This window comes from Saccoglossus kowalevskii, chromosome 10, assembly GCF_978046115.1.
Source record: "Saccoglossus kowalevskii chromosome 10, keSacKowa6.1, whole genome shotgun sequence".
Taxonomy (NCBI): domain Eukaryota; kingdom Metazoa; phylum Hemichordata; class Enteropneusta; family Harrimaniidae; genus Saccoglossus; species Saccoglossus kowalevskii.
In genome coordinates this window covers 11,050,158-11,072,791 of record NC_140650.1, presented here as the reverse complement: position 1 = coordinate 11,072,791, position 22,634 = coordinate 11,050,158, and the positions used below count along the sequence as shown (strand labels likewise).

At 33.3% G+C, this 22,634-nt stretch overlaps 1 protein-coding gene across 2 annotated transcripts in view; it reads right to left on the bottom strand.

The window, feature by feature from the left end:
• Nucleotides 1-507: 507 nt before the first annotated feature.
• Nucleotides 508-22,634, bottom strand: part of LOC100371580 (fibroblast growth factor receptor-like 1) — a 33,552-nt gene continuing 11,425 nt past the window's right edge. For both annotated transcript variants that reach the window (XM_085504234.1, XM_002737157.4), the window contains exons 3-7: nucleotides 15,932-16,204; nucleotides 10,743-10,841; nucleotides 8,350-8,631; nucleotides 2,840-3,199; nucleotides 508-2,481 (exon numbers count right to left, since the gene is read on the bottom strand). In XM_085504234.1, coding sequence (XP_085360360.1) covers nucleotides 2,090-2,481; nucleotides 2,840-3,199; nucleotides 8,350-8,631; nucleotides 10,743-10,841; nucleotides 15,932-16,204 — 1,406 coding nt within the window. In that variant the 3' untranslated portion in view covers nucleotides 508-2,089. The remainder of the gene's footprint in view (nucleotides 2,482-2,839; nucleotides 3,200-8,349; nucleotides 8,632-10,742; nucleotides 10,842-15,931; nucleotides 16,205-22,634) is intronic.

The following is a 22,634-nucleotide window of genomic DNA, read 5'->3' as shown; positions in this document are numbered from 1 at the left end:
TATGGATTGTCTATACCAATAAGCATTCTGTCAAGCCCTTCTACTCCATATGGATTGTCTATACCAATAAGCATTCTGTCAAGCCCTTCTACTCCATATGGGTTGTCTCTACCAATAAGCATTCTGCCACCCCTACTACCCCATATTGATTGTCTATACCAATTAAGCATTCTGTCACCTGTACTACTCCTTATGGATTGTCTATACCAATAAGCATTCTGTCACCTGTACTACTCCATATGGGTTGTCTATATCAATAAGCATTCTGTCACCCCTACTACCCCATATTGGTTGTCTATACAAATAAGTATTCTGTCAAGCCCTTCTACTCCATATGGGTTGTATATACCAATAAGCATTCTGTCAATCCCTTCTACTCCATATGGGTTGTCTGTAGCAATACACATTCTGTCACCCCTACTACCCCATATTAGTTGTCTATACCAATAAGCATTCTGTCAATGTGTCACACTTCGCAACAAACAAATAAAATAAAATAACAGAAAATATTTATAAAATTTTATTGTTACAGGCTTTTAAAACAATAAAGTTTATACATGTCTCAATATTATATAATAGATGGAAAAGAAGTAATTATTGGCCTGTTTTGAGACAGATGACATACAGAAAGACCAATGCGTTAATTTATGCCGAAGCCAGAAATTAACATTCCACCTTCAAGTCAGATGACATAAAGACATTGTTGCAATACATATATTGTGTTGCCTTGACCATAAAAGCAAAGTCCCATTAGCTCTAGTACCACAGTGTGCCCTAAATATATTTTGCACAAGATACCGTTCTACCATACTTGTACCCTGCTAACTAGCTGTTACTCTGCCAGCTATATTTACCAAACTGGTACCCTGCAAAATGTCCACAAACTGTGGCAGACATTATCAACCACCTGTGTACCCTGCTGTGGCTGCTGTAACTATGGCTTTCAAATTCTGAAATTCATTCCAGTAATGGCAGTGTATCTAGGTGTATGTATTACATATTGTTTTCTGTATAATCTTCACCAACAAGAAATCTTGATACCGCAGTGCAGCACATGTAAGGCACTTGTTGGCATGGCAACAGTGTTATTTTGTTTATAGAGCATTGGGAAAGTCATCTTCACAACTTGATTAAGAGAGAACAAATCTCCCTCATACTGGTCAGTTGGTGAATAAAGAACAAAACTTCTTCACTTTGTAGCATGTGTAGCTTGTCCATGGTGCATGGTTAGTCGGCCAGTTAGAAAAAAAACACAATCTTGTTCAAGTTGGATGATTGACACAGGTTGTCTAAGGTGATGGTTGACTTGATGGTCAAATGTTATCTTGGTCAGATGCTAACCATTTTTTACAATAAACATGTGAAGAAGCAAAGTTGTTTTCAATATGTTGCCACAAATGTCAAGATTAGTGACACAGGTCACAATAATGTCAAGCTTTGTGACGAGGGTCACCATAATGTCAATATCAGTGACATAGGTCATCATAATGTCAAGCTCAGTGGCAAGGGTCACGATGATGTCAAGCTTTGTGACGAGGGTCACCATAATGTCAATATCAGTGACATAGGTCATCATAATGTCAAGCTCAGTGGCAAGGGTCATGATGATGTCAAGCTTTGTGACATATGTCACACTAATAAGTAGATGGCCTGTGCATAAAATACCCTGTCTATGCCTAACACAGCAATGTATACATTGTATATACTATAAAATTTCTATTAAATGAATATCACACTCAGAAAAATTCAGTTCATATATTATATTTCACATATATCCTTTTTTGTATCAATATCTTTTGTATCTGATTGTCTGAGTATGTAGTAATAAATATATAGTGGATTCAGACAACAGCAGATGGTTATAGCGCTCTCTACCATCAACTTTAGAAACTAAATAATAATGTCTATTTTCTATATGCTTTACAAAGCCAAATGTCTTTATACAGAAAATATAATACAACATGGTGGACTATACAGATGTTGGCACATTAGCTACATAGACAATTTAGTTTGCATTAGATAAAGGCACTGTAATGACAAATATGCCACATTGTTTTATTTGACCTTTGACCTTGAGGTAGGTAGCTGGTTAGCAATGATGCACATGTAAGTGTTGATGATGTTGTATTTGACTGCAGACACTGCTACCATTGCTATCCATTGTCACTGCTGCCGTAGCACTGTAAACTTTTTCCCTACTCTTCTGCATCGCAGCTTGTTGCTGGTGCAGGGCGAGAAACTGTTCCCTCTCTTGCTGCGTCACCATCCTTTGCGGATGTGGTTGTTTGTAAATGTTTGTTGTGGCTGAGCATGTTTTTCGTCGTTGTTGACAACACCACACCATGACGACACAAACTAGTATGCAAATGCCCGCAGGTACTCCGATTATCACCGGTAAAGGAATTGCGGTTGAAGGCGAAGGTGTGATTTCATTTAAAATACTGCTAATGTTTAAATTCCTGCCTCGTGCTTTCACAGGGTCTAAGAAAAAAAGAAAATAAAAAGATTGAAATATCATAGATATTTGACATCAATAATATTTGATTGAACGAAAAACACCAATGTTAATTAGCCAGACTAACCCTGAACCTATCCCCATTAGCCCAAACATGTTCCACTAACATTGGTTCTGCCCATTTCACCCCATTATAGTTGTTATCCCATTGGTCTATTACAAATGACCCTGTGCATATTCCATTGGTCAAACCTACTCTACTACAACTCTAGATCTTGTTCATTACATCCATTTAATCACTAAATGGTTAAACCCATTCTAAAAACAATGGTTTCACTTCCACCCATTATCCCAGACAAACCCATTAATAATATAAATTCTAACCTGGAAGGACATCTAAAAATGCTGTCCTAAATTTATAACCCATGGTATTAGCTCCCAGACAGATGTACATTCCGGCATCTTCTTCTGTTGCATGCTGTATTACAAGTTTATTTAAGTACGCTCCATCCGGTCTTGACCAAACTTCGCCCGCCGGTAATACTATAAGTTTTGCACCATCAAAGTCTATGGTTGTGTTCAATTCTTTATTTTTCATATGCGCTTCAACACGTTTCAACCACTGAATGTGTGGTTTAACATCGCTGCGTACTCGACATTGGAATAAGGCGGTCTCTCCATATGCCACCGTTGTATTTAATGGGTGTGCTCCTATCAAATCAGGCTGGCTTGGACCAACTTGCTCTGCAATAATAGACAGGAAAATCATTAAAAAAAAACATGTCATAATTATAGATTTGCTAAAATAAAAGAAGCAGTTTTAGGCAACATTTTCAACTTGCACAAAATTTCAACTGGTTGGTAATAAATCCAAGTTTGAAAAAAAAAATTGAGTGACTGCAACCAGAAAAAAACACAAAAACACAGGAACAACAACAACAAACATTTTTTCCACATATATATTCCTATCAATCTAAGAAAAGAGCAAGGTAATAACCAGAACTGCAATTAATCTAACATAATCCTTGTATTCTACACGCTGGATTCCCTTAGGAGATCTGACTTTAGGTATCGCTAACCATAGAGTGCATCCCAGGTAATAAATAAGAACAATTAAGGACATGTATGCATTTTATATATTATAATGAACTTCCGTCTTCTTTAAAAAACAAATACAGCATAATGATTTCAAGAAAAAAATAACTTAAACAGTTTGTATGGTGAATAGTAAATGATTAAATTTGTTAATTTTAAATTATCCAAGTACTGTAAAATACTTGGAATTAATTTTCGCTACTTATGCTGAACAAATGATCCAGTGAAAATAAAATCCAGCGAATATACCTTTTTTCCTATATTTTACCTACAACTCGTCAAAAATCAGTGAAAATAAATTCCATACAAAGCATCCAAAAAGTCATTTCAGCGAAAATTAATTCCAGCTAAAATAAAGTATTTTACAGTAATTAGTAGTAAAAAAATTCTATTTTTTTGTCACCAAAAACACAGACTGAAACATGTTAACATACAGACTGTAATATGCACAGATCCATAGCATTAACTTCAATGAGAGACAATTGAATAATTGCAGTTTTTCGCAACATACTGATTATAAAAGTGGAAAAATATTTTTAAAAACTGTTGCCATTAAATAATAAATAAAAGGCTGAATTAATTGAAACAGATCTAAGTTTTGAAATAATGATAAATGTGAACCAAGTAATCGCTTCAAAATTAGACTAAGACATGTCTGAGAAACGGAAATACGGAAACCAAAACACAAGGGTTTTTCAAGTATGTCTGATGGGAACAAAAAAGTATTAAGAATGACAAACAGGCCAGCCTGGCACACCTGACCCACTGTTATGTTACAGCCAAAGCCACATCCCACCACCCCAACTACAAATACATTGATAGTATGTCACCCCCTTCCCTCCATATCATTCTTTATTAGTACATTATTCACTCCTTATCTCATCCTCCATGAACTTTATAGTCAACTTAACCCCTTCCCAAATAACACCTTGCCTTCTATTAACCTTTTCAACCACCAGACTTTCTTGCCCAAATTTTTCTGCACTTTTTTTCATATAATTCTGGAAATGAACTCTAATTTTAGAGCCAACCAAAAAAAATTTGAGTCAATTTAAAGTTTTTACTCACAAAATTTTATCCCAATCTTCTGAAGAAAAGTGCAAACTATAAATGGGACTATTTTGTGAATTTGTGATGAAAAGAGGGAACTGGTGGTGAAAAGGTAATAACCAAGATCAAAATGTGAATGTCAAGTTGTGAAGTGACCATTATGGTCTTCAAAAGTAGCACTGTGTGGGGTTTATAGATCAGAATAACAGCTGCAATTATATCTATCATTTAACAGGTCAAAGTAGGTATGACTCCTGTGTACAACAAAAACAAGCTTAATGATTAACCAGCAATGGCCACACCTCAAACACATTCATTATTAAACATTCCAAGCTTTCACTACTTAAGGTAGAGATGCAGTTTATTTGTGAATTTCAATCAAAAATATTTTTTTTCGTTTTTTATATAGATTTTTATCTAAAGAACATTCTGTGAAAATTTGACCAATGAATTCTTATTAGAACACCGTTAAAATTGCTGGTTATTTTCTGATTAAAAATAAAAAACACTCACACGTGGCAATGTTTATGTCCAATTGCCTAATTTGCATGAATAATCAAATAACAGGACCTTTGATTGACAATATGCAAATCGAGATTGTCGGGTCATAGTTCATTCAATTCACGCGCATGTGCAATTATTCTCAAATCAGTTATCGCTCGCTAGCAAACCAAACATTATATTTCCTCAGCGTTTTTTCCTAATTTTTATCATTACATTATGCGTGGTGTGAAAAGAAAGAGAGGTAGAAAGAAGATTCAGATGATTTCTATGTCGGAAGAGGCAAAAGCTACACTGAAGGCATCAGCCCGCCGAACGAAAAACAAAATCGATGTGAGCGTCCAAACGTGACTTTCCCTGAAGGCGTGAATCCGAGTTTCTGATTGACTGAGAGATTTTATTTTTAAATAATTGTTCTCAAAAAATAAACTGAGCCTGTGAAGAATAATTTAACATTGTTTACAGTGATAACAGCTCATTGTCGAAACGAAGCTGACCCATTCACGCTAGTCACAAAAAACATCATACTCTTGAATAGGCGTCAATGACTACGGTAAAACTTAGACTCTATTTTAGGCATCAAGAATGATTGAAATGTCCGAAAATGACGCCAAAATACACCTTAAAAGTCCTATTTTATTTTTTTCTAAATCCCATCCCGAATTTACGGCAGAATCTGGTCCCTAAAATAAGGGACACGTGAGCTTTGATTCTAACCGAATATATTGCACTGGGTCGGGAAGATACAAACTTTCCGATCCTTCGCAAGTTTTGCTAGGTGGTGCGAGACAGCTTTGTTTGCAACTGGACGAACTCCGTTTAATTCAATGAAGCAAACAACTGACAATGCTAAATTAAATTGCAGAGGTACGCTAAAATTAATTGAAAACAAGCAAATAATTTCAATGAAAAATAAATCACAGAGAGAGGTATCTTGATACATTAACAACTCTTTTGACGCGCTGACGCTTCTCCGCGTCTGATGTTTTGTTTTCCTTGTCATAATACTTACTGATTGATGATTTTGTTTTGATTTTTGAGTTTTTTAGCCTGCAACTCGGCCACGACCTTTGCTTTTTCCGTGAAAAATGGGGAAGTTTACGTCAATTTGACGGACATTCCATTTTTTTTAAACTAACGAACACACTGTTTAGCACTCCTATTTTTTTCATTTGCTGATTTCTATTCAGAAAAATTCGACCGCTCGAAAATGCACCTTAATTTTGCACTCTTAAAACATGTCAAATTTCCAACACAAATTATTTAAAACTGGTCGAAATTTTAAAACTTTTACGTTAGGAGCTGGAGCTCTCTTCTTGCAGGCGACCGTCGCCGGTAGTACAAAAGCATGTTTTGTACGTACATCCGTGCGCTGATTGTATGCGACTGTCTTAGAAAATCCCTGAATAAGGCGTTACCAAAATGGAAAAAATAAAAAAATTGCCTTCTTAAAAAACGAACAGAATTCAAATATTTCTTTTAACAAATATGTTGCAGTGGGAAAAATGGGATTGGAAACGCTGAACAAAACTTCTGTGCCTCGCGTTTCGATTCTAGGATTACGCGATTATTCATTATTGTGCGTTCGCTTCCTGGAGTTGGTTCTCAATACTACATAAAAATCATCGAGGATAAATAATTTAATATCCCACTTTGTACTCTTCATGGTAAACCACAGGCTCTGAAATACTCGTAGATTTTTTATTGAAAATACATCGAAGAGAAGCCATGATGTTTTGATCGTGATAAAAGGTCACCTTCCTAGGACCGCCCCCTGTTTAATAATTCATGAGATGACGTAATGTTTACTGGGCATTGACATGTGTTTTTACCGACCCCACCAAAACACTGGTATGAATGACGTGTTTCTGATTTATATATTCAAGAGCAGTTGTTCTGGTCCAACGATTTTACATAAAATGTCTATGTCTATACATTAACTTTCAATTTCAATAGTCTAGAAAGTATGACAAAGTATGACAAAGCAGTAATTCCCGGTTTAACGCGCAAATATGCAAATTAGCCTTTTTCTCGTCTTTTATTTTTGGTGAATTCTCGGGTTTTAATTTAAAATAGCTGATAGACGCTTTGGCCAATTGCCTCGAAAATTTCACACATTATTGACAAGGTGTTCCCCCTTCAAAATGCGTCCGGACAGTTTATTACGGCGAGTGGAACAAAAATAACAAGTCCGCAATTAACATGGATATATAAATTATGCAAAGATAGAAAAGAGTGAACTTTGAGGTCATGCTGTGCGACTTTGAAAGCCGTTAGAGAGATGAGTGGACGCATTTGAATTAGTAGTATACCAAGGTATCTAGTGATGTAATTTTACCCACAAACGGACTTGAAGTTTTTAAGCTAATTTTTTTTAAAGCACTTTTGTCCAAAAAAGCATATTTTTGACCCAAAATCAAAAACGCATTCTGGATATTTAAAATAAAGACAAGTTTTACAAAGTTTGTATAATAAACTTTCAGAAAATATATAACATGTTGGATATATAATACCATCTTCATTGTCTAATTACTCAATTAAAAAGCAAGCCAAATAAACTGCATCTCTACCTTAAATGATTAGAGCAACCTAAAACTACCAAGTATTCACTTACACTGACAACATCTGAGTATACTTAGTGTAACAGTATGGTTGAGTCAAAAGTGATCAGTTTCCAATACACCACACACAATGTGATGCCTTTATTTATTCTAGTAACTCCTACATACATCTAAGGTGATTTCATTGTATTATTTGCAATAGAAAATGCTTTACAATGTTTTCAATTGCTTAATAATGAAGTTAATTGTTTCAAACTGTTTCCATACATACTGTGAAAGCTGCAAGTTTGTATCAAAATACTAAGTGGTAGTTTTGTCAAAAGAATATGGCTATTGACCTATAGAGGGTGCTAGTCAACATGCAGAGATGCATTCAGGCTTATACCATTGTACTGAGAAATACAGTTACTATAGCAGTTTTACTTGATGACGAGCGTTCGCAGTAAAGTGCTATTTTTGACGATATAATCTCCTAAATCTACTACACTTAGACATTCCATCTGAACATTACTGTAGCAAGTTTGATTTTAACTGAGCAGAATTTAAGACGTAAGCTAGTGTTATTTGGCATGTGGCAAGTTAATTGTCCAGAGACATGTGAACTTTATCATTGAAAAAACAGAACAAAAAAAAGCATCTATCATTCTGTGCCTAATATATATCAGTTACTATAAGCAGTTGACTTACCGATTACATCAACAGTGTAGGTGGCACTAATATTGCCAACATTATTTTTAACAATACATGTGTATTTTCCGCTGTCTGTTGCATCCAAATCACGTAATTTCAAAGTCCATTTGGCGCGTTTACTTTCACCGACCTCATCTGTAAGCACGACGCCATCTTTCAACCAGTATATAGAGGGGCGGGGATGCCCAGTTGCTGCACATTTTAATCTCACCGAACTTCCCACGGGTCTTGGTATCGTTCTTCTAGACATTTTACTTGGCTGCGAAAATCTTGGGAATGCTGAAAAAAGTACAAATAAATCAGTTACATCTTATGCGGGTCTGTTTGACAGATGGGAGGGGAGTCAACACTCTGCTGAGGGGTCAAATGTGAATTTGGAGGGTCATGGATAGGGTAAAAGGGCCTACCAAACAGTGTATCCATTTTCGTACTTTGTTTTTTTTTGTGTTTAATTTATTCAGACTAATTGCAACTTTAAGTGTTAGCAAGGTTACAACAAGGACAATGCCTTCAGGCAATGATTTAATTGCCTCTGGTTTTTCATAAGCCCACCATCGAAATGGACCTATTATGCTATTTTGTTAATTTTCCTAAAATAATAAGCACAGAGTTTTGGTAGGACAACTCACTAATAAATCAGTAAAAAAAGACAGTGCATGGAATCTATTAGTAACAGTTGAGTGGAATGTATTGAATAGCTGGGACAAGTACAAACAACAATAATGTAGAAGATTAATTGATTTGTTCAGTGTGAAGGGCATTGAGTTATGTGCCAATTCATCACACACAGCCTCAAAAGTCTCCCTTTAATCACTCCCCAATACCAGTATCATAGCAATGACCTTATAATGGCCTAACATCTAACCTCAATGCACTCTGTATATGAAGCACCATACTGGTGTTTCTAACAGTAGTTTTACTGAGTAAATAATACTATCAAACATGTTATTTTAGCTAATTTAGCCATAGTCCATAGATTTCACTAATTCAAGATGTTGCTAATTTAGCCATAGTCCATAGATTTCATTAATTCAAGATGTTGCTAATTTAGCCATAGTATTGATTTCACTAATTCAAGATGTTGCTAATTTAGCCATAGTCCATAGATTTCATTAATTCAAGATGTTGCTAATTTAGCCATAGTCCATAGATTTCATTAATTCAAGATGTTGCTAATTTAGCCATAGTCCATAGATTTCACTAATTCAAGATGTTGCTAGTTTAGCCATAGTCCATAGATTTCATTAATTCGAGATGTTGCTAATTTAGCCATAGTCCATAGATTTCACTAATTCAAGATGTTGCTAATTTAGCCATAGTCCATATATTTCACTAATTCAAGATGTTGCTAATTTGGCCATAGTCCATAGATTTCACTAATTCAAGATGTTGCTAATTTAGCCATAGTTCATACATGTAACTAATTCGAGATAACGCTAATTTAGCCATAGTCCATAGATTTCATTAATTCAAGATGTTGCTAATTTAGCCATACTCCCTAAATTTCATTAATTCAAGATGTTGCTAATTTAGCCATACTCCCTAAATTTCATTAATTCAAGATGTTGCTAATTTAGCCATAGTCCATAGATTTCACTAATTCAAGATGTTGCTAATTTAGCCATACTCCCTAAATTTCATTAATTCAAGATGTTGCTAATTTAGCCATAGTCCACAGATTTCATTAATTCGAGATGTTGCTAATTTAGCCATAGTCCATAGATTTCACTAATTCAAGATGTTGCTAATTTAGCCATAGTCTATTGATTTCACTAATTCGAGATGATGCTAATTTAGCCATACTCCCTAAATTTCATTAATTCAAGATGTTGCTAATTTAGCCATAGTCCATAGATTTCACTAATTCAAGATGTTGCTAATTTAGCCATACTCCCTAAATTTCATTAATTCAAGATGTTGCTAATTTAGCCATAGTCCATAGATTTCATTAATTCGAGATGATGCTAATTTAGCCATACTCCCTAAATTTCATTAATTCAAGATGTTGGCTAATTTAGCCATAGTCCATAGATGTCACTAATTTAAGATGTTGCTAATTTAGCCATAGTCCATAGATTTCATTAATTCAACATGTAGCTAATTTAAAAGAAAGTATACTCTCACAATATGAATTGTTGGCACTACATTAAGATTCAGTTAATTCATGCATATACAGATAAATTCATTAAAAATTCATGTGTGTCATATGGATGGATTATTACATTATTATAGGCTATGTGCATTTCATATTTATTATGTTTTTAATATTGTTATTTCTACCACAGACTGTGCAAAATAGCCACTTGAAATTGCATCCTTTTTATCACAATGGAGACTTAGTCACACAGTATAACTGAGATCTAAGCTATCCCATCATGCATTTCACTTACTTCCTTTTCCTCCTTCGCCTCGATGTTCTTCGACATCCTCTACTGTATGAGAATCTCCATCATCTTCTGTATGGGATGGTTTGTTGGGACTTGGTGGAACTGAAAAAGAACAAAGTAGTTTTATTGAGATGGTCACAGGAAATTAATTAAACTTATTCATGTGTGAAATTATTTGTGAATCAATCATTTTAATAGGGCATATTATTTAACAAATGAAAATGAAGAAAACAAAATCTGGCAGGATACTACTGTCTTCTTCACAAATGCTGTTTCACTGCCATCACATGATGTTACAGACCAATTAGGCCTAACAAAAAAGATGATTTGTTTCTGGTCATTTTGGTGTCAGTCCAAAAGTGACTGCTCACTTTTTTTATGGTTTCTGAAAATATTGTAAAAAAAAAAAAAAAAAAATTTAACCATATCAGAACCAGAAATTGTTTTCATCCTCAAATTCTGACATATTTATTCGATTGAATAAATTATTTAGACCAAAGACACTAAAGATGGTTTGCCAGACATATTGATAAAACTGACAAGTGTAATTTTTAACCTTGACTTCCCCATATCAACATTTAAAGAGACAAACTTAGATAAGTATTTTTGAGTATGCAGTACTGGGGTAAATAATTAAACAGTAGGGTATAATTTATTGTGAAAAACACACATAGTATGAAACGTGTGCTCTCTATATTAGTGTTTTCAGTAATACGTCTACACCGCTCTTTGTTGCCAAAACAACATTTTTTTTATTTTACGATAACTCATGGCCCACTGTTTTATTAACTCTTTAATATCACAATTTTTCCCGCCAAAATTTTACTGCAATATTTTCCTCATGTTTATGTAATTATTTTCTGTAATTTCTTTGTTGATTTTGGACCAGATATACATAATTTTCTACTGGCTATATCTTGTGATCAAAAAATTTGAAAAAATATTATGCAGGTATATTTTGTGAAAGATGACAAGTTGCTTTTGGTGTTCAGCAAAACTAATTACAATTATCTATCCACTTTCCCATGTGAACATACAACAGTATAATATAGGAAAAATACATATGTACTATTATATTTGTATAATTTCTCGATATTATAGAAAGCATGTTAACAACAAATCACAAAGACCTGATTGTGTATTTAAGCTTTGAACAGCGACTAATTCTTAAAATATGATATGACTTTTTGGTTTTTTCTTTATTAAATGTTAGTATAGCATTAGAATCAGTCACAAAATATGTTATACATGAATGCTAAATTTATTATTATTAGTTTTAGTTTGCAATTCATTATTGAACTGAATTATAAAAATTCAAATTGGGTTTACTTATTTTAGCAAAAAAAAAGGTCTTTAAAAAAATAAGTGTTGACCAGTTTCATCATGGATTCTATAGACTACACCTAAACTCATACAACATTGAAAGAATCAATGTTACTTTGAGATGTACTGTTTTTTTTTATAATACTGTTAAAATGATAGATATGTCCCATCCATACATGGATGTACTAGGATAAGTATAGGTAAGAAATTAAGAGTGCACCACAAGCCTAAAAAGACTGGAAATTCAGAAAACATTTCACTTTATACCTAAGTAGTAATTGTTTTATTGAAATAAATCTTTTTTAAACTTTTGTTTTTACAAGTATAAACATCAAAATGTCTTAGGAATTAATCCATGGGAATGGAATGAAGTATGGCATGATACTGGATAACTAGAAAGTCTGGCATTCCGGAATATTAGCAAGGGATTGGAGACTTGTTATTTCCGGTTTATTATTTTAATAATGTTCTGGACAATGCAGCTACTGCCGATGGTTAGATAAGCTTGCACTAACAGTAGAAGTTTTAAGGTTCAATCAGAATTGAAATTCATATAATTTTAATGTCGATAAAATTCAAAACAAAACATGGAGAAAGAAACACTTGAATTCTTGTGAAAAATATGACAAATCATATTTTATTTTTGTTATTATATTTGTTTCTCCAGTGAGAGTAATTTGATCATATCTAAAAATTATGCTTGATCTCAATTACAGAACCTAAGAGAGGTCTACTCCAGGAACATACACCAAGTGTCTAAGCAATTAGGCTTGCAGTTTTCAAAAAGTAAAAAGTTGACACGAGCGACGATGGACAATAACTCATATGATAAGAGCTGTTAGACAAATTCGATAGTGGAGCTAACAAACTTATGCAGTTTTATTCGGTGATTTCCGTTCAAGGGGTCAACATGAATTGGAATTCTGACTAAGTTTGACAGATTACATATACTGCTATAAATATTCAGACGGCAATATGCCTGAGAGGTTACCCGTATAAAATGACAAAATTTATAGACTCGTAGTTTATTTCCCACGTGTGACACATTTTGAAAATATATGCTGGTTGAGGTAAAACATATTTATACTATTGTTATACATGTTATTCAATGAAACCATCCCTACTACGTAATCCGTACGCACACTATACACATGGTGCACAGAGAGTTTGCAGGAATGGATCGAGATTTCAATTTTAGGTGGATTAATTTTTTAAATCCACACCCAAAAATGAATGAGTTATAAAATTTAAAACTGTAATATAGGGGCTCCTACACCCTATGAAGCCCCTTGATTGCAGCCCCTGGTCTAATCAATTCTTTAATAAGCCTTTTCTCATTTATTTAATTAATGATCCTCGTTAGAGTGTTTACTATATTAACATATAAGTATTATTTATTGCATTGTCCTATTGTTTTTAAAAACACTTAAATACTTATACTTAAATAACTAAACTGATTAAATAATAATAATATTTCACAACTATTTATCTTGCACAAAAAAAACAATATTTAAAAACGTGTACTGTATTTGTACTATTAGTAGCGCATGGATGTTTGTGCATGATAGACATATGTCTATGATCAAAATAAGTAATATTTTAATTTAATTTTAGTAGTATACAACAAGCAGCCTGCTGATTAATATGGCTCTGCTGTATAATTAGACAGTTGCAAATAGCATTTTTTACCAAAAATAACAAAACTACTAACTAAAATTAGAGAATTGAATGTATCATCACAAAGTGAATAAATCTGATTAAGGTCGAGATGTCTACATATATAATATCAAAGCAAATAGTGTAGCCACTTTCAAGTGATTGTAACTAGCACTTTTTACTAAAATGACAAACATTTTCATTAAAATTAGACATTCGAAGACCTCTTTACAAAATAAACAAATCTGAGAGAGGACCACCCAAGGTACATATATACCAAGTATCAAAGCAAGTGAACTTGCTGTTTTTAAGAAAACAAAAATGTGAAATTGATGCTGATGGACAATCAGTAATATAAACATCTACGATGCAGCTAATAAATAATTATTGTTTTCTGTGCTTCTACATTTATGAGAAGTGTGCTTCTAATAAAGTGAATATGGTACTTGCTTAATTAAAAATACATCTGTAATATAAGGACAGACTCTCTCAAATTCCATTCATTTAGTCTTGGTTCATTATATATTATTTTGACTAAAGACATTTATGTGAGTATATTAACAGCTAGTAGAACAAATACGGTATAGATATAAAAACTGAATGTATAGACTAATTATACAAATAGAACAAATACGGTATAGATATGAAAACTGAATGTATAGACTAATTATACAAATAGAACAAATACAGTACAGATATCAAAACTGAATGTATAGACTAATTATACATGCTAGACCCGATTCCAGTAAAATACATTATATAAACATTGCAATGAATTCAATCATTTTTCATCATCTTTCAGCACACTAATTTGCATAATACAATAATTCCTCATTCACTCGTAGACAGAAGGTGCTTAGGAATACACAACTATATATCGACGGTTCTTAACGCGCAACCCTTTGATTGATAGTATTTTTATTAAACACAGAATGATTGGGTTTTGTTTTTCATGGTTTTGCTTTTTACTTATTTTTAGATGTTATAAATGACAAGAAAATGTATTTGCTAGAAAGCATATTAAACTACGCTGGCAAAAAATTTGCATATTTGGTTCGAAATAACCACCTAGGACGTTTTACACCTGCTACAAAAATACCGTGCATACCCTTTAAAACCTCACTATAATTATTTGCACAGGAAGTATGCTGCAAAAAAATATGTAAACCTTTGTAATTTTGTGGGAGAAAAATAGTAAAATCATTGAATTCAGACATTCTCTCAAAGTTACTAAGCATGTTGCTATGGCAACCTATACATCATCGGAAAGCTCAGTATATCTAATGTCTTGATGTCTGGGAAAAAATATATTTTTGTTTTGTTTTCAAAATGCAAAGTTTGTCTACATCTCAAAATTAATTGGCACGAACAATTGAAAACAGAATTATAGTAACAACGAGTTATTGAAAAAAAAATTGCGGAACTAGGCATATTTTAATGATCTAGTTCCGCAGTGCATGGTTTTTTGTACACTTCTTGCATTACTGTGTAACGGCAAAAAGAACTAAAAGCATTTTAAGTAAATATTTCATTTGCTGTTGTGAACAAACTAAGTGGTATCTCAATCAAAACAACCACCAACTTTTGTAAAAGAAAGAGCAAATGAATAGTTAAATGTAGCATTGTTAGTCCATTCAATGGCAAAATTCTTTACTCGTATATTGGCATTCTTTCATTACAATGAGTTTGAAAAGTTTTGAAAAATAAAGTATGTGAAGAAAGTGGCCTTTATTTTTTTCGGCGGGGAGGTCAGATGGTTTAAATTATACAGCCGAATTGGCTAGCTCTGCATTTACAAAAAGTATAAGAAGTTAAAAAAAAAGTTAAACAAAGTTCTTGGCTAACATAAAAAGATTCCATTATAATCACCCCTGTTTTTTTTTTTGTCTTTTAAGATTCAACTGATTAAAGTAATACTCAAGGAGGCATTGGAAATGATTTTCTAAACTTTTCATTTTCAATGATTTTCAGCATATAAAATACGATAGGCGATTGACTGTTTTCTGATGGGTGGATTCATAAAGATTTGTCTCTATCCCGATTTTCTCTGGCTCTCAAAGATTTGAAACAACAGTCAATCTAGGAATATCTAGGAATAATTCAACTTGGAGCATATAAAATAATTCTCATCATTTTAATTTCATTTTTTTCCTCTTATCACAAAAAGATACACATTTCAAATAATTTAATAAGTATGGTATATTAATACCTACCTAGCACAGTTAGAGTATAGTTAACGGTGATACTGCCAAAACCATTTGTAGCTTTACAAATATAATGTCCAGCATCCTCTAATTCCACGTCTTTGATTTTTAGTCCTTGATTCAATATGTGGAACCTGTCCCACGCATTATGGATATTTTGTTTATCCTTTGTCCAAACTGATAGGGCAGGTGGGTCTGCTTCCACCTTGCATAATAGTTTCACAGTCCTTCCAACTCGTACTCTCTGGAAACCATTTACTGTGCCAGCAAGTCTTGGAGGACCTGATAAAAAAAAGGAGTTGGTTAATATTGACATTTTGGAATTCAACTTGATCAACAGTTCATGATGCAATATGAAATATGGAATATATTTATTAAAATTGTAATTATTTTATTGGATATAGTTTAAGATAACTGTCACATGATGCATTTATTTTTTTATTTATTGGTGTGTCCCTAACATTATAATTATTGGTGTGTCCCCCACATCATAAATATTGGTTTGTCTCTCACATCATAATTATTGGTATGTCCCCCACATCATAATTATTGGTGTGTCCCTCACACAATAAATATTGGTATGTCCCCCACATCATAATTATTGGTGTGTCCCTCACATTATAATTATTGGTGTGTCCCTCACATCATAATTATTGGTGTGTCCCTCACATCATAATTATTGGTGTGTCCCTCACATCATCATTATTGGTGTGTCCCTCACACAATAGTTATGGTGTGTCCCCCACATCATAATTATTGGTGTGTCCCTCACACAATAGTTATTGGTGTGTCCCTCACATCATAATTAATGGTGTGTCCCCCACATCATAATTATTGGTGTGTCCCCCACATCATAATTATTGGTGTGTCCCCCACATCATAATTATTGGTGTGTCCCTCACATCATAATTATTGGTGTGTCTCTTACATCATAATTATTGGTGTGTTCCTCACACAACAAATATTGGTGTGTCCCCCACATCATAATTATTGGTGTGTCCCCCACATCATAATTATTGGTGTGTCCCCCACATCTTAATTATTGGTGTGTCCCTCACATCATAATTATTGGTGTGTCCCTTACATCATTATTATTGGTGTGTTCCTCACATCATAATTATTGGTGTCCATAACATCATAATTATCGGTGTGTCCCTAACATCATAATTATTGGTGTGTCCCTCACATCATAATTATTGGTGTGTCCCTTACATCATAATTATTGGTGTGTTCCTCACATCATAATTATTGGTGTCCCTAACATCATAATTATTGGTGTGTCCCCACATCATAATTATTGGTGTGTCCCTCACATCATAATTATTGGTGTGTCCCCCACATCATAATTATTGGTGTCCCTAACATCATAATTATTGGTGTGTCCCTAACATCATAATTATTTGTATGTCCCCCACATCATAATTATCAGTGTGTTCCTCACATCATAATTATTGGTGTGTTCCTCACACAATAGTTATTGGTGTGTTCCCTACATCATAATTATTGGTGTGTCCCCCATATCATAATTATTGGTGTGTCCCCCACATCATAATTATTGGTGTGTCCCTCACATCATAATTATTGGAGTGTCCTTTACATCATAATTATTGGCATGTCCCTCACATCATAATTATTGGTGTGTCCCCCATATCATAATTATTGGTGTGTCCCTCACATCATAATTATTGGTGTGTCCCTTACATCGTAATTATTGGTGTGTCCCTCACATCATAATTATTGGTGTGTCCCTCACATCATAATTATTGGTGTCCCTAACATCATAATTATTAGTGTGTCCCTCACATCATAATTATTGGTGTTCCTAACATCATAATTATTGGTGTGTCCCTAACATCATAATTATTGGTGTGTCCCTCACATCATAATTATTGGTGTGTCCCTCACATCATAATTATCGGTGTGTCCCTCACATCATAATTATTGATGTGTCCCTCACATCATAATTATTGGTGTGTTCCTCACACAATAATTATTGGTGTGTCCCTTACATCATAATTATTGGTGTGTCCCTTACATCATAATTATTGGTGTGTCCCTCACATCATAATTATTGGTGTGTCCCTTACATCATAATTATTGGTGTGTCCCCCACATCATAATTATTGGTGTGCCCCTCACATCATAATTATTGGTGTGTCCCTCACATCATAATTATTGGTGTGTCCCTTACATCATAATTATTGGTGTGTCCCCCACATCATAATTATTGGTGTGTCCCTCACATCATAATTATTGGTGTGTCCCTCACATCATAATTATTGGTGTGTCCCTCACATCATAATTATTGCAACATTCAACATAGCATTAATTGTTCTATGGGTTAGCAATGCATTCCATGGGATTAAACAAATATTCTATGACATGAAGAGTAAACCAAACTATGGTATGAAGAGTGACCAGCATATGAGCGAATTTAACAGTACACATTTTACTATATTACACAGTGTTAACAGCATTTGTCATCACCAGCTTGCAAGGCTTAATTGATCATTATTTGTGATTTCAGGAATTTAAAAACTTGATCCACATTATCATCAGCTTAGTAGTTTTAATATTGTTATTTATTGGTTGGAGCATATGGTGGCTAAAGACACCAAAAGGCAATACGTAATAATATTGAATATTAGACTACAGTGAAAATAACTGTTTTTACAGAGTTTCTAAAATATATATTTAAGTAAATTTCCATTAAATACTTAAGGGGTGATATCATATGAAATCATCAATCCACAGTTTCAAGTGATGAGTTTTATGCCTATATATCCCTGAATGCTTATGCTCATATGTCTACTACAACTTAGACCAGACTTTTATTATGCCTTGTTTCGCAAACTCGCCGAATGAAAAAAAAAAAAATTTTTAGTTCAGCGTAATTTCTCGGGCCCGCCAACTTGTAAGCGCAAAACAATGCTAAAAAAATATTATTTTTATCTTCATTTTTTTACCCCCCACTGCATAACAAATCCAAGTTGCATTTTAATTGAAGTATCATGATCAAAGTACCGAAGTCTCGCGCAGATGAGAAACAAGTTTATACATGGAATAAAATTTTATTTCATTTCTTCTCTCCGATCAATGATCTCACTTACCTACAATTCTTTGAGAATCACACAAATCTAATAAAAAAAAGATTTATTTTTTTTTGCCCTCCTTAAAAAAATTGCCTTATAAAAACTCGAGAAACAAGGAATAAAAAAATTCTGGCCTTATTGTTTTTTTTTTCTCTAAATGATTACATCTACTTCATACTTAATTTAAGTAAATGTTTCGATGGCAGTATTTTTAGCAGCGGTCACTACAAATAAATGACTATTCCAACCCATGGATTGGAAAAAACAAGAAATATTGATATAATACAATATGATATGATTTCAACAGAGTTAAATTTCATGAGGAGAAAGTATGAAGCCTGAAAACGAAACACAGAAAAAGTCAAAGATGTAACTAGGTGATATTTTCTTAATATGGTCAATTCATTTCAGGTGGTTGGATTAAAAAACTATAGTTAAAGCAAAAATCTGGTGGTCCAACTCATAAAAGAATTCAGGTAGTTTTGCCATGGGCTGAAATATTTTCATTTAGTGACAGTTTCAGTTGTTTCTGAGTCACTGTATCAGTCATCTCATTACTAGAACTATTTCTTTGGACTGTGTTTTTTTACAGGTGTTCCCACTATATCGAATTTCAATGCATCAAATTGTAAACCGTTTGATTTTCACGGCTAGAAAATTTGTGCGATTATAAGACTGTTAGACATACACAAAGACATGTTGTAGGACTTGGGAAAATTTTCTCTTACTTGCAAAATTCGCGAAAATTTTTCTTTCGTGAAACTAAAGTAGTTTGCTGTATATATCCTTGCTATCGTAGATATATCTGTAATGCCACAGTAACTGTGTGTATTGATAAATCAAGTTGGTGAAGTGTTTTTCATTTTGTCAGCTATATACTATATATTTTTTAACCTGAATGACTCAGAGAGCCACTTAAGTTGGCCATATTTGTCGTATGAATTTGATGCAATAGCATTTATGGAATCTGATAATAAAACGAATACTGATAAGAATTTTAATCACAATTTGAATGTTTGTTTTTTTTCATTTTTAACCAACCATGAGAAAAATATGGCTGAATTAAGTAGAACACTGAGTGGTTTATAAACTATTAGGCCATTATAGCTGTTATATTGTATGAGGGGAGGGGATGTAGTTTGGAAGGAGGGAGGGGCATGAGTGAAACTCACAAACTAATCTAAATCACAGTTATTTGAAAGGGTAGTAGGAAAACAGCAATAAATTGAACCCCTCGGCTAAACATATATTGCACATGGAGAAAAGCTTTGTACATGAATATTGAACCAACCTCTGAAGAAATAAATTAATGCATTTACATGTAAAATAAGAAAGGTTCTATGTTTTATTATTTATAATTAGACTAAAAAGAAAACATTTTTTAGCAAACATTTTCTTTTTTGGGCTAATTTTCTTTCATGTTTATAATATTTAGCTAGAAAACAAACAAAAAAGTTTTTTGTCTTCACACCATGTACAACATTATATTTTGCTCATTTTCACAATGTAAATACGTGCTAGATTTTTGTTTAAGACCTGAAAATCCTAATCAGGGCGAGTCTGGATAATTAAATTAAATTTCACTCGTATTTCATTGAATTTTGAGACACAAGTCTTGATTCATAGAATGATAATCTAGAACCATGGAATTGACAAGTTTTGAATTGTAAAATTGACAAGTGCAAATTATTGGATTATGAATAATTTTATTTTCGCTGCTGGAACTTTTCAGAAAGGGGACAAAGTTTTGCGAAAGTTGACGTAATTATTTGTGCTTAGCCTTTCCACCACCAGATTTTCTTGCCTGAATTTTTCTGCACTTTTGAATATTTCTGGAGATGAACCTTGATTTTGGAGCCAACAGACAAAATTTTAGTCAATTTTCAGTTTTTACTCGAAAAATTTGAAATTTGAGACGATTTTGTGATAAAAAGAGGGAACTGGTGGTGAAAAAGTCAGAACCCCTTGTGTTAATTTCAGTGCTATAAAATTCTGTGATTTTCACCGAATTATAAAATTAAAGCCGCAAAACTACAAAAGTTAAAGGAAATTTAGTAAACTATAAAATTGTTGTTAATAGCAAAGAATGTGACCAGCATTAACACTAAAATCTACAGCTCTACTCGCCAATAAATTAATTATTATTATCTGTAATATGTTATATTTAGTGACAAATATGACAGACATGTGTGAATTATTATATTGACTGAGTTTCATCTTGTAAACGTGTTGATGATACCGTTGCAATCAAGGCAGGGTGAGGGGTGTGAGCACGATCCTTTCTCAGTGTGCAGTTCTTAATTATGTGCAGCTATTGCAAGTGCATATAAAACCAAAAATGGTATTTATTGCATGTTGCATTATTAAAATATGATTTAATTAGACCATTATAGTAACTAATTTATGTATTGCATGCATTTACCATATTTGCTCTATTAAAAGCTTGTTCCCAATAGAGGTGCATATGAACTACCGGTAAATATTGTTTATGTATTGTAAGCGGAATCATTTAAATACAACACATTCTTACCATAGATACACCTCTGTCATATATACCTAAGTGCGTGCACTATTAATAGTATACCATATAACGTTTTAACCCATTACTAGTATATTTCATATTAAAACAAGCGTAGGTTGTTGGAATGTTATTTTAAATTTATTTATATATATATATATTAAACATCATATAAATTTAGAATTACTGAACTAATAATTGGACTGATAAATATATCAATCTCCAGTCTAACAAATGACAATGAATTAACGGTCTGTATTTAATTATTTTTTGAAAGAAGAATGAATGTTCCAAAAGGTATGAAGCAGACATGTAAGAAAATGTGTGTGTCATTACAGCAAAGTGCTCCAGGCAGACTAGCAAGCCCCGCAGGTCAAATTATACAACAAACAAGATTGGTTTTCGGAGTAGGGTAGTTGAACAGGTTCTGAATAGAGTCACGTTGACACAATAGTTTAAACTAAAGCCTATGTTTGGATAGGAATCCATCATGGCCGCCGACTGTCTATAGCAAGCATGCAACTCACAATACATAACATGACTGCAATGTTGCAGTGCAACCATACACACACACCCTATGTATTAAAGCATATTGCTGTGACTGAATCACTTAACAAAATAAAAAAAATAAAAAAATTATCAAGATATCATTTTGATTGCGATATTCATTAGTGTACGTATAATTAGACATAGCCAACTCTACACTTATCAAAATGAGGTCACTCTGTATAAAGTTGTTCATTTGAAGTTTGAATTCAAGATATGATCAGTACAAATTAAATATGCTACACAATTCTCCAGCAGTCCTTCCCTTTCCCATATTAGAAAATAATAATTGTTTAGATAAGTCCATTTTTAGACTTGAATTTTAACTGTTAAACTTAATGTGGTTGGATTTTAAGACTTCCATTTTTCTCAGACTACAACACCCTTCTTTAGAACATCTCAAAATGTCTGTACCAGTAAAGCCATGAATTGATGGGCATTCTGTCCAAAGAGAGTAAAAAAAACAACATGAAATGTTTTGACAGGGGGAAAGGTAAACAATAATAAGCCAGGTTAATTAAGAGCTGTACCAGTGTATGTGTGGGAACAATGCCGG